A 12,866-nucleotide genomic window follows, 5' to 3' on the forward strand; every position below is an offset into this window, starting at 1 on the left:
GTTTGGGTAGGGTGTCAGCCACTAAGATGCCACTTAAATGGAAGGCAGAGCCGCTGTTCATCCCTAACTTACCTTTTCAGGCAGGGCTGCCATTGATTAGGGTCAGGTGAGATTTGGGATGATTCCGGTTGTCTTCAGTTCAGAACTAAGACAGAAGTTAGTTTATAAGGATCTAACAAAACCTGTTCATTGGAAATAATTCATTTTGGGTGTGTCGATTACCTCCTCCCAACCTGCCCCACTGGAAAACATGAAATGGGGGCAGAGAATGAAAAGATAGAGCTTAATTTTTTTTCAAATTGGTTGTAACAAAGTAACATGTAATCAAATTTGTGTTGATAGCAAGTCGGCTGTTCTGTGCCCCCCAGTAAGATGGAGAGAAAAATGAATGTTATGAAGAAGGCATTCCAGACCTTACTCACTTGCTCTAAGTCAGCAGTCTTCAGCCTTTTCAGACAAGGGACCCACCTTTAACCCAAATATTCATTTGAGGACCTTCTTAATTATTTTTTAACCACATATTGGTATGAGGACCATGCTGCTCTCCCGATCCCTGATGCACATCATTGCAAATGTGCAAATATTCAGGGCTTTGTACTCAGAAAGTGAATTTGTCATTGCATTTGTTTCCTGCCCATGTCCATTTTCTTTCATAACAGTGAAGAACAATCTAATGACTTGGTAATTCTTCCTTAACTTCTTAGGAAGGTGACCTCTTAGGCTGCAGTCTTAAGCACACTTACCTGGGAGTGCACTGCAGCCAACCCAACTGAACACAGTGAGACTTGCTTTCAAACAAGCATGCATAGGATCAGGCTGCACATTATGTAACTTGTAAGAGCTGCTCTATCTGAACATGATGTGTTTTGGTAGGGAGCCACACACCTGTGAGTATATATGCAGATGTGTATGATGCTTTCCCCTTTAACACATGAGCAGAACATGATGTTTGCCATTAGAGAGATCCATAAGAAAAACTGTCTGGATGTGATGCGTTGTAGGGCCATGTAGCCAAAATCTTATTATCTGCCTTATATCAGCCATGGGAGTTTCCCCTGCTGGCTTCGAAATGAGAGAGACATTACAACTGGGTCAGAGGTGCATTCTGGAGACAAACTCTTCATTCCACCATAGCCAGCACAAACGGGAGACTCTTTGTATCCTTGTCGTCTGGTGGGGTACCATCTGTCAGCTGGCCTCAGCCATTGCGAGAAATGATTTGAGAATGATATGTTTAGGGGGAAGTTGTTAATGTTGAAGTATCAGCAAACAGCAGGAACACCCAAGCAGCTTGCTGGCTGCAGTGCTTGTCTCTAATTACAGCTCCTAATATTCCAGGTGCCAGAAGAGCTGATTGCTTTTTGTTTTAACTTAATAGCCAAATGTGTAATGAGGTGACTGTGAACTCTTGGCAGTGGACAGCTGTCACTCATTCTTTTCTCTCTCTTTTTTTCATCTTCAAAGTTAGTTAGCAGACATTCATGGCTTAGCAATTGTTCTTGTTTAGTTGTTTAGTCGTGTCCGACTCTTCGTGACCCCATGGACCAGAGCACCCCTGTCTTCCACTGCCTCCTGCAGTTCTGTCAAACTCATATTAGTAGCTTCAATAACACTGTCCAACCATCTCGTCCTCTGTCGTCCCCTTCTCCTTGTGCCCTCCATCTTTCCCACCATCAGGGTCTTTTCCAGGGAGTCTTCTCTTCTCATGAGGTGGCCAGAGTATTGGAGCCTCAGCTTCAGGATCTGTCCTTCCAATAAATTAGGGTGTGGAAATGAACAGTATCATAGATTTTCTTCTTTTGTATAGGTGATAAGGTGAAGAAATTCAGAGGATATTACACACACACACACACACACACACACACACACCAAGTATCCTATCTGTTCTTAGGTCATGAGCTTAAGGAGGTGAGATATAATAGGATAAACTGTGTCAACTGTGTGTGTGTGTGTGTGTGTGCATGTCCTATAGCTATATACAGGCTGAGTCTTTTAAAAGAGGCCCCGTGGAACATGTGTACTCTCTATCCATGGGGCCTCTTTTAAAGGACTCACCCTGTATATATAAACATATAAATGTTTTAGTGTCTTTACCTCCTCCTCCCAGCTTCAGAGTATGAAAAATGAAATGCCGTCTTAAATCAGCATATCACAAAACATAGAGCATGCTGTGTTGTTATGAAGGGTGTTGGGTTGCAGTGATGAGAGCTGACAATTCTGACCTCATAGGTCTTGCTCCGTAGAGAAATACTTGCCCAGTTTATATGTACACCACTGAAGCTTCTGTTTGAAGAGAACGCAACAGAAATTAAGTTGGAGAGCATTTTTAAGTTTCAACATTTTGAGGAGTTTCCAGATTCCTCTTGCAGAATTGTATTTTGGAAGATGCTTTTCAAAAACAATGATCCTATGGGAAAATGGTGTCCAGACCACTGGGAGGAATTTAACATCATACTCTTATGATCGTTACATCAGTGGAGGAATTCTGCTTGCCGGGTGCTATGATCTTTCCTTCTCCTAGCCCTGTGCTCTCTTCTCAGGGTTCTCCCAAACCTCCAGACCAGATCTGGGGGAGGTGTGGTGGTGCATGGGGGGAGGAGAGGAGGGGAGCCACGCTGGGTTAGTTGAAACCATCATCTCTGGCAGCTCACATGCACGCACACACTTCACTGTGATACCTAAATTCTACAACGTAATCCTGCTATTTGTGCTGAATCAGGCTGAGACACCTAAAGCATCCCCATAGGTAGGATGGTAGCCATTCATGGGTCTCTTGCTATGTGTTGCATGAGTTGTTTCTGAATTCTGACCGATGGAGATTTTTAAAGAAGCAGCAGAACAGGCCTAATATCTGCACAAAGCTTCTTTCAAATAAAACCTTGCCTGCATTCATTATAATAGCTTACAGGCTGGTGCAAGTTTCCTCACTAGTGGCGGAACCCCGGGATGTAAGCAGAAGTGACAGCAAACACATTGCCTGCAAGTGAAATTGTGTCTGGTAGTTCCCCTACCTGTAATATCTAGCAGAACTTAACTTGTGTCACAGCCCTCCAAATCATTGGCTGACAATTGCTGGGGAGGGAATGACAGGGAAACAAGGTCCCTTGGGATCTCATACCTGGCAGCGAGTTCCAGAAGTTATGGAAGAGGAAGGAGAAACTGGAATGTAGCTCCTTTTTCAGTTGCAGCATATATGTGGCACTTGATCTAGTTTTCTCAACAGAGACTGTTTAAGCTATTCCTGAAAGGGCCCCTCTGGCTCATTTGATGTCCCACTTCTGTGTTTTCCTATCCTCCCACCTCTTGCTCTCTTTGACTTGTGCCCTTCAATTCTCTTCTCATTAAATTGGGGCTGACCTTTCTGGCAACAGCGCTGGAGAATGTAGGGGGCAGGCTGATGCTTAGCATCAAAAATCACCAGGTTTTTAGAATCTAATGTATCCTCCCTCTTATCAATCTCTTAGTAAGGGTCTTGATTCAGGTTCAGTAGATAGTCAAAAATTGTGGTTCAAATGTTGTTCTAGCCATGGTAAAAGTTATACACACATGCTGTTTTTGCGTTGGTTGGAGATAACCACTCAAGGGGGGCAGAGGTTCTCCTCATACATCTGGTGTGAAATTATTGAACTTACCAAAACTGCAGTTGGACACCGACATTGTTCGGCTGCTCCAGAAAGAGATTTCCAAGATTTTTAGTGAAATAACAGAGGGTATGGTTTTTTTTGTCCTTGTTTCAGGTGCTTGTCAAAGTTCCTGCAAGATTTCCAGCCAGTCTGGGAAACCCAACAATGCTTGCAACCCAGATAGTTGTCCATACTGCATGAAGACCTTGGCTAACGATCCAGAGCTGGTGGACAATGAAGTGGGAGATTCTGACAGCGACGGGGTATATGAGTTTACTCAGGACGCTCACTACAGTGATCAGAGGGACCCTCAGCGGCGTTGGAAAGCCCGGGGAAGAAACACCTTAAAATTCCTAGCCTTCTGGAAGGTGGTTTGTGAGACGTTTCGGAAGATTGTAGATAGCAAGTACTTTGGCCGTGGGATCATGATAGCTATCCTGATCAATACCCTCAGCATGGGGATTGAGTATCACGAGCAGGTAAGCAGAGCCCTCTGTACTTTAGTAGTTATAGTTAGACTCTCCCTGCAGCCAAGGCACCCCAAATGGTGGCCTCATTAGCTCCATCCTGGTTCTGCTCTTAGCGCCTTGAGTGGGATTTTGTACCACACAGCATCGATTTATGCTGACCTCTTGCTTTCATGCCTTGCTCTGTTTAGCTGTGTTTGTTCTGGTCTGTTGTTAAATGAAGCTCTGAAGCTCTGCAAGGGCAACAAAGCTGCAGATCTTGGGGGAGCACTTCTGGTTGTGCTACTTAGTGTGGAGAACTGCACACTGGTGAATGGAGTTCAGTGGCACTTGTTGGTCTGAGGATGTAAGCAAGTGAAGCTGTCTTTACAATGCTCTGCTCTCTCTTTTTTTGCATTTTTACAGTAATTCTCCAAACGCCACAAGACTATTTGCTTACCTCAATAAATCATTTACATTTGATTTTATAATAGCTAACTTGCAAACAACATGTCATGAAATATGCAAGCTGTTTCGTGAAATAAGTACTGTAATTGCATGCTTGGTGTTTTGTTTTTTAATGCAGGCTTCCCCATACAATTTGGGTTATGGTGTATTCCGATACTTAGACATGATTTTGCTCCAGTCAGTCATATTGTAGGGGTGCCCTTTATTTAGAAATATGTCTGCTTTGGTGCACAGTTGATGTGTCCAAAATAAAAATGCCAGCACTGATTACATTCTCTTACTGGCAGGTGGTACATGGTTGTTATGTACAGTTGCTGATTTAAGACATACTCCAGTTCCCATAGGTCTGTGTCAGTGTTGTTCAGTGTCAAAGGGTCGATCAAATACTTTGGCTTCTAGTTCTGTGAAACCCAACTTTCCCCCTGAAACATCAGGTTGACTTTGTCCCCCATACAGAGTCCTAAATTCTTGTCATTACATTTAATTTCAGAGGTCATGGGAAATTTTAAATATGTTTTTCAACATAATATAAAAAATGAATAAAGTCTCATAAGGGGGTTAGAGACATCACCGACCTGGTGGCATCTTCATAAAGAACTCCACCCCTAGTGATGTCAGTGTCACTCCTCCCATATGGAGCTCTCTGTCCCACCTAATGAAAGTATGGGCAGGTAGAGTTCCTGCAGGTTATATTCTCATCAACAGTAGTCCAAGGAAAGCCCCCCAACAGAGCATTCAGGAGAGGAGGAGTGGTTTTGCTGGCCTGGAATCCAATGTATCCTGAGCTGGGTACACGGCTGACACTTGACGACATTCCACCCAATCCACCATTAGGACCAATGACTGTACCTACTCCAGACTCTTCTCGCACTGAGCAGAGTTTCCTCTGCTCCTGTCTTATGCCTCAGCCAGCATAAGCAGTGGGGTTGCAAATGCAGCAATGGCTATGCTGCTCAGTCACACCTTGGTTAAGATTGCTCTGCCCCTTGGAAGCAAGTTGCATTGAACGTACTGAACATAATTGAATCTATTAAACAAGCTGTCCTTCAGATGTGCTCATTTTTCTTCTTTTCTAGCTCCCCCTTCCCTATTGGCATAGTCGCTTACTGTTTAATGCAGTTGCTTTACTTCTCGTTTTGTAGCTCCCTGTGTCAGAATAGTAGCTGCAAACCAAATTCTGCAGGTATAATTGTAGATCCTAGTGCCATCCTGGTGTATTAATGCATCAGTGGTTGTACATTATAGTGGCTGAGGCCCCTTTGGTGTGCTAAATGTGTCCTTTCAAGCAAGCATGTTTTCTGAAATCTTAATGCAATGTGGCTGATTAACCTTTGTTTTTGTTATGCCTTAAATGGAAAGGCACACTTAGGTCCTCTTAGGATCTGTCACATGCTGTTTGACCTTCCTTTCTTGACCTTACTCAGAATTTGTCTCCATAGCTGAAATAAGGATTGATGGATTGCTTTTGAAATTCGTTATTCTTTTAATAATAGTACCAAGTGGATCATTCCTTTGGAGTCTGGAGGGGAAACTAGAAAAGTTGATGCAAAGTTCACATTCTTCATTTCTGATAGTTTGAATCACAGAGGGAAATGTCATCCCTGTCTAATTCAGGTATTGCTTCCTGTGATGGGGAGACAACCTTAGCAGTTCCTCTGCCCTTCCCATTACCCCTCTTACCATAACAGAAAACCCACCAAGGGCACGCAAGAGAAGCAATCATGTTGCCTGGTGTGCTTTTCTCATGGTGATTAAAAAATAAACTATCTTTGGGAACACCCACGGGAAAGAGTTTGCCACCAGGAAAGGGTGGGGAGCATGTGGTCCTCCTGATGTTGTTGGACTGCAACCCTCACTGCTCAACTGACATTGGTCATGCTGGGAAGGGTTGTTGGGAGTTGGAATCCAACAGCATTTTCAGCATACCAGGCTGGGGAAAGGTTGCAGTTGATTAGAGGTGGATCTGCTAGGCAGTAGAACCTGTAGCACCAGTGTCCCTAGGAATATAGAATCATAGAACTGTAGAGTTGTAAGGGACTCAGAGGGTCATCAAGTCCAACTCCTTGCAATGCAGGAATCTCAGCTAAAGCATCCCTCTCAAATAGCCATCCAACATCTGCTTAAAAGCCTCCAAGGAAGGAAAGTCTACAACCTCCTGGGGAGACTGTTCCACTGTCAGACAGCTCTTACTGTCAGAAAGCTTTTCTATGTGTTTAGTTGGAATCTGCTTTCTTGTAACTTGAAGCCATTGGTTCACATCCTACCCTCCAGGTCAGGAGGAAACAAGCCTGCTCCCTCTTCCATGTGACAGCCTTTAAGATATTTTGAAGATGGCTATCATACCTTCTCTCAGTCTCCTCTTTTCCAGGCTAAACATACCCAGCTCATTCAAGCACTCCTCATAAGGCTTGGTTTCCAGGCCCTTGATCACCTTGGTTGCCCTCATCTGCACACGTTCCAGCTTGGCAACATCCTTCTTAAATTGTGGTGCCCAGAATTGGACACAGTATTCCAGTTGTGGTCTGACCAAGGCAAAATAGAGTAGGACTGTTGCCTTATAGATAGAAGGTTATTATGTGATGCACTCAGAGGGGCTTAAAAGATGTCACAGCTGGAAAAACCTAGGACTAGGGTAGAAAGGTGATTGGTAAGTGAGTACTCTGGATTTCAGTGTGCTATCTTCTTTTTCTTTTCTTTTAAAGAAAAGATTAGAGAATCCAATGTCCTATTTCCCTCCGCTCCCGCTCCCCTCAATATTGGAGTGAATAGCAAATGTTGAATCCTGCTTTTATTAATTCATCTGATTAAAGCGGCAGGAGAGAATAAGGAGATGTTTTTCTGTAAACTCCTGAGGCTTACAGTTTGCAGTTTCATAATCTGACAGTTATGAGATAGGGAATTAGAACTGAGAATTGATAGCTCTGGCCCTTCTGCTGAGATTATAAATGGTGAAAGTGACCTTCCCCCCCCCCCTCAAAAAAAAAACCCTTAAGAACAAACAAATCAATGTCACCAAATGTGTCTGCATGGATAGGTTGTTTAAAAAGAAATGAAGGACCTTATGAGCAATTGACTTTATTAGTTTTTATATTAGGCTCTTTTGCCTAATATAGAACACAAGTATTTCCATACACACTGAACCCTGGCTTTGTCAGTTCTATGAAGTGGAATAATTTGGTATCAGAAATGTTGATATTGTTATACGTTTGGGGAGGGGAGCAAGACTCCCCTAAATTCCTGGAACTAGGGAAAAAGTTAGAAATTAACCAACCCCCCTGAATCTCCATATGCAGCAGGGATTAATGTGGGTGCCTGCCATAACTCAGAGGGGAGATGGTTCCACAGAGAGAGTGTCACAATGGAAAAGGCCATATCCCTGGTAATTGCAAGATGAACCTTTCAAGGCAGCAGCACAGCCATGTGGGCCTCTAGCTGACCTCAGTGATGGTGTCAGATGATGTGGGAGAAGATTTTCCTTAAAATAGCCTGCTCCCGAGACCTTGAGAGCTTCAGCAGCATATTGGGAGCCAGTATAGCAACACATGTAAGAGAGATGTTAACATGTGCATGAAAAGGTGCTCCAGGAAGCAGTCTAGCTGCAACATTCTGCACTAGCTGCAGCTGCTGCACTAGCTATAAGGCCAGCCCCACAGAGAGTGTATTACAGTCATCCAGCCTTGAGTTTCCCTATGCATGAGTCAAAGGGGTGAGGCTCTCCCTGGCCAGACACATTTGTAGCTGGAGAACCAGCCAGAAGTAGTTGCTGTGCCCACTTGGGCCTCCAGTGAGAAAGGTAGATCTAAGAACATCCTCAGGGGTGCGCACACATACCCGCACCCCAAGCTGTGCACTTGCTCCTTCAAATGGAGGGTGGGCAGCTATGAAATTCCCAGACCCAGGAGCCACCAAACCACAGGACTTCTGTCTTTTCAGGATTCAGTCTCCTGTTTATTTTCCCTCCTCCAACCTACCACTTCATCCAGAGACGAGTCCAGGATATGCTAATAGAGAAATGGAGCTGGATATCATCACTATACTGATGACACAGTGCTCCAAATCCCGTGATGACCATTCTTAATGGCTTAAAGAGCACTGGGGACAAGATTGCAGCAAGTGCCAGGGAGGCTAAGTATAGCCACCCGGTGCTGCTCTCTAGATATGGCCCTGTAAGTAGGAGCAGCATTCCCTACTCCCAACTTCTTTGGATGAGGTCACCCTGTAATCATGCTTGGGTTAAGGGACTCTGACACTAGTTCCTCCTTCAAACTCTCTCACAAGAACAAAGAGAGAGAGAGCAGTGTAAAGTTTAGAGTCCCCATTAAATGCTCATGATAACCAATTCTTTCTCTATGTTAAAACAAAATTGGACTTAACAGCTTGGGGAAGTTTTGCCCATTATTTCTGAATATGTGTTCCTAATGAGTCATTCTCATGAACATCATACTTAAAAAAATTAAAAGCAGAAATCTCAGCACATTCATTTTAAGGAAAACCAGCTATTCTTTAGAAAGAAGGAGCTGTCATAATTACTTAAAGCATCATATATGTCACCCTTAACCAGGTTTCCATAATAATGAGAAACTGGAAGCTTTGTTATTAATAGAAATAAGTGGCACACATCCCTCACATATCAGATTTACAGTCTGTTTTTAAAAATGGGGTTGTAAGATACTGAATTTTTTTAAGGGCCATGCTAGCAGAAGGAGATGTGAATGGATACAACTGCAATGCCAGGCCCATTCTGTGAAGATTAATGGTACACTGTACATCATCTAGTACAGTGGTACCTCGGGTTAAGTACTTAATTCGTTCTGGAGGTCCGTTCTTAACCTGAAACTGTTCTTAACCTGAAGCACCACTTTAGTTAATGGGGCCTCCTGCTGCTGCCGCACCGCTGGAGCACGATTTCTGTTCTCATCCTGAAGCAAAGTTCTTAACCCGTGGTACTATTTCTGGGTTAGCGGAGTCTGTAACCTGAAGCGTATGTAATCTGAAGTGTATGTAACCCGAGGTACCACTGTACATAAAATTGGTATCACTGTTATCCCAGTGCTGTCACATCAGTTCACATCATGTTCAACTGCTTTGCTACCCCTAGAGATTAAGGAACTTGACCCCCAGCAATTATTATGAGCAGAAGACCCCCCCCCCCAACATGCTGGAAATCAGTTGATCTGAAGACACAATTATCACAGCCAGAGCAAAAGTTAGTCTTCTGTAGTAGCCTAAGAATTAGCTGAAACATTATTGAGTGCATAGCAAAGATCCCATCAGGGCAGGCTGAGTGGTTATAGCAAACAACTGTGAAAGCAGCAAAGAAACAAGTTTCTTCCCATTTAATCGTAAATAACCAAGCAAAGAGATAATTAGGGTCCTGAAGGGACAGCCTACGATCGTTGGGGGAATGAAAGCAACCATGGTTTGATTGCGGGGAAGGGGAGTAAAAGACATGAATAGAGGGTCTAAGAAAGTAAAGCAGAGCAAAGCAAGTGTGTGAGAGAGTGTGTATGAAACATTGAGTTTTGAGAATTTATAAAGACAAAACAAAAGGGGGGGAGCAGATTCAAAGGCAAATATGTGATCTGGTGGGCGAAACCTGTCTGTCTATTTATTTATTTATTTATTTATTTATTTATTTTATATTTTACATACTACTTAATATTAAGTCTCTAAACAGATTACAAAATAACAAATAGGGAATATAAATGAAACTGGAAACCTACATATAATACAATGTTTCAAAAAGTAAGAACCAGGACACCCCAAAAGTCCACAGGTTGTTGAGCTTTTTTTGAAATCCTGGTAATGTCCGGACATATGGCAGCCCTAGAATACAAGCTACAATGCAATGCAGTATAGAGCAATTAATATTTCCAGTGCAGCTGATCCATTGGGATCCTTTCTTTGGTTTCTCTCTTGCCAAGGCACACACTGACTCTAAACGCATCATGCAGTTTCTTCTTGCTTCAGTTGAAAGATGGCACAGCACTGGTTTCCTCTAACAAATATCTGGATATTAATTTGCATCCATTAAGGCTTTTGCTTCTAATTCATTCGTTACCTCTCACACTGTGGTGTTGGCAACACAAAGCCAGCCAAGACTGGAATGTCAAATATGTGTATGAGATCACTGTAGATCCATAGGAACAAAGGCAGCAGGAACACGAGAACTATGCAGCCAGGTGTTTAGCTGCATCTTAGTCAGAAAGGTCCCAGAGATAGTCAAGCCTGAAAGATGGGGGGGAAAGAGCAAATGAAACAAAAATCTGTGGTTGTGGCAGGAGCTGTAGACTGGCCTGCTGTGATAAAACTACTGGTACGCAATTGTTTGAAAGCTTAGAAAAGGAAGTAATTCAATAGGAGGACATTCTTAAAAAAAAAAAAAAGTCTACAAAGGAAGAACCTCTCAAAACAGTAGCTAATGTGCACACTCAGTTTGCAAAATACCAGTGTAACCTTTTCAGGCACTTTTAAAGCTCATTTAAGAGTTTTAAAGCTTAATCCTTAGTGCATCAAACAGCAGGGGGCTTGAACAGGTGACTGTACCAATGTTGTAAAGTTGTCACTAAGTAACATTAAAACCCAATAACCATTGCAGCATGAAAATATCACCCATCTGTGCCATGGTATGTAAGGAAAATGTGCCTGCAGAAAGGATCGGAAACTAAAAGGTCTACGGGCAAATGCAGGATAGAGTTTCTTGTAAAAATGTGGTGTATCCTTTTGGCGCAGTATTCATTTGTGAAGGAGTGTGGAGTAAGGTGCTAGGACTGTAGCAGGTATCACTAACTTACTGGTTCACTTCCTTGATCTAGTCTTTTTTCCTCCGATTTGTTATTTTGCTTGCTTCTCTACCTCCTGTGGAGCCAACAGCTAATTAAAGAAAAGAAGGACCTCTTCATCTGAGGGAAATATGCGATAATTCGTAGGGGGCTGGGACAGAGTGATCCCAGAGCTTACGGTGCCTTTGTTCTTTCACTTACCCATCCTAAGCAAGATGATACTGGCTCTGCTGTGTTTCTTTACAGGAAGATGAGGTGAAAGCTAAACTAGCTTCAACTTCTTTCACTTTAGAAAGGGATAGAGACTGTAAATTATTGACTGTACTGGATGGGACTGATGGAAGTTTGGAGTCCAGCAGTTTGGAGGATAACTCAGTTGGTAAGAGCATGAAGCTCTTAATCTCAGGGTTGTGTGATCGAGCCCCACATTGGGCCAAAGATTCCTGCATTGCAGGGGGTTGGACTAGATGGCACTTGTGGTCCCTTCCAATTCTATGATTCTTTCATTGAGTTTCCCCAGCCTGGTTTATCTCAGATTGTTGGCATCCATCTGTCTCAGTGGAGTGCACCTCCAGTGGTGAAGTCAAACCGCTGTGTTAGCAGCATCGACGTGCCCTTCTGGATGACAATAGCCCCCCCACACACACATGGCCTTGCTGATGTGGCCCAAAGGAAAGCGGAGCAACACTGAGCAGGACCTCAGATGGTGATCACAACATAAAGACAGGTTTCTGTGGAGACTGTCCAGCTGGTGACAAGTCATAGTTTTCCCTGCCCTTCCTCAGGTATTCCAAATGATATTGTGGGCAAGTGGCAAGGGAATGAAACAGCTGCTTTGACTGGGACACAGCTACAATATGCTTCCACTTGGCCCTCGTGTCCTTTATGACACATCAAGGGTTCTATGAATTGGCTCTGACTGGAAACCAGGAGGCAGAAGAACAGGATTCAGATGTGGTAGTATTTCTCCTTTTCAGAACTTTGAAAGTCAAATCAAGGTCACTGTGCTATGTGAGGACACCCCACACCCACATGGGCCATAGCTCAGTTGGTAGAGCAGGAGACTCTTATTCACAGTGTTGTGGGTTCGATTCCTGTGTTGCAGTCGGTCCCTTCCAACTACAGTTCTACAATTCCCACTGTATTTATTTCCTCCCCACTATGAATAAGCACTTTTTAAAAAATTACGAACAAGTATTTTGGCCACACGCTGTCTTTTCATTGATTATGTTGTCACTTACAATAATAAGAGAGTGGTAATTTATAGTAGTGTTATTTTGTTCTCTTTTGCTGACTGCGTCATTAAAATGCCGCTGGCTGAATGTGGGATTCTGCAGCTCACTCGTTCTCTGTCCCTTGCTGTGGATATTCATTCTGGATTTTCTGGACATAGCTGTGCTTTCGTGTCAGGTTGTCGGGGGTCAGTGGTTTCGTGTGTGGGCGTGCAGGTACTATTTTTAGTATATATTTGTGCCTGCTCCTGCCTGGATCCACTCTAGTCAATGTGCTTGGATTCAAGGATTGTCATTAGTGATGATGTGCAATAT

The 12,866-nt window shown here is 43.3% G+C and overlaps 1 protein-coding gene across 3 annotated transcripts in view; it reads left to right on the plus strand.

The window, feature by feature from the left end:
- Window positions 1–12,866, plus strand: part of CACNA1G (calcium voltage-gated channel subunit alpha1 G) — a gene marked incomplete at its 5' end in the record, with an annotated part of 323,156 nt that overhangs the window by 185,674 nt on the left and 124,616 nt on the right. For all 3 annotated transcript variants that reach the window (XM_083429993.1, XM_083429994.1, XM_083429992.1), the window contains one exon: window positions 3,738–4,102. In XM_083429993.1, the coding sequence (XP_083286119.1) occupies window positions 3,738–4,102 (365 nt within the window). The remainder of the gene's footprint in view (window positions 1–3,737; window positions 4,103–12,866) is intronic.

Source organism: Podarcis tiliguerta (assembly GCF_965153285.1).
Source record: "Podarcis tiliguerta genome assembly, chromosome: 2".
Classification (NCBI taxonomy): domain Eukaryota; kingdom Metazoa; phylum Chordata; class Lepidosauria; order Squamata; family Lacertidae; genus Podarcis; species Podarcis tiliguerta.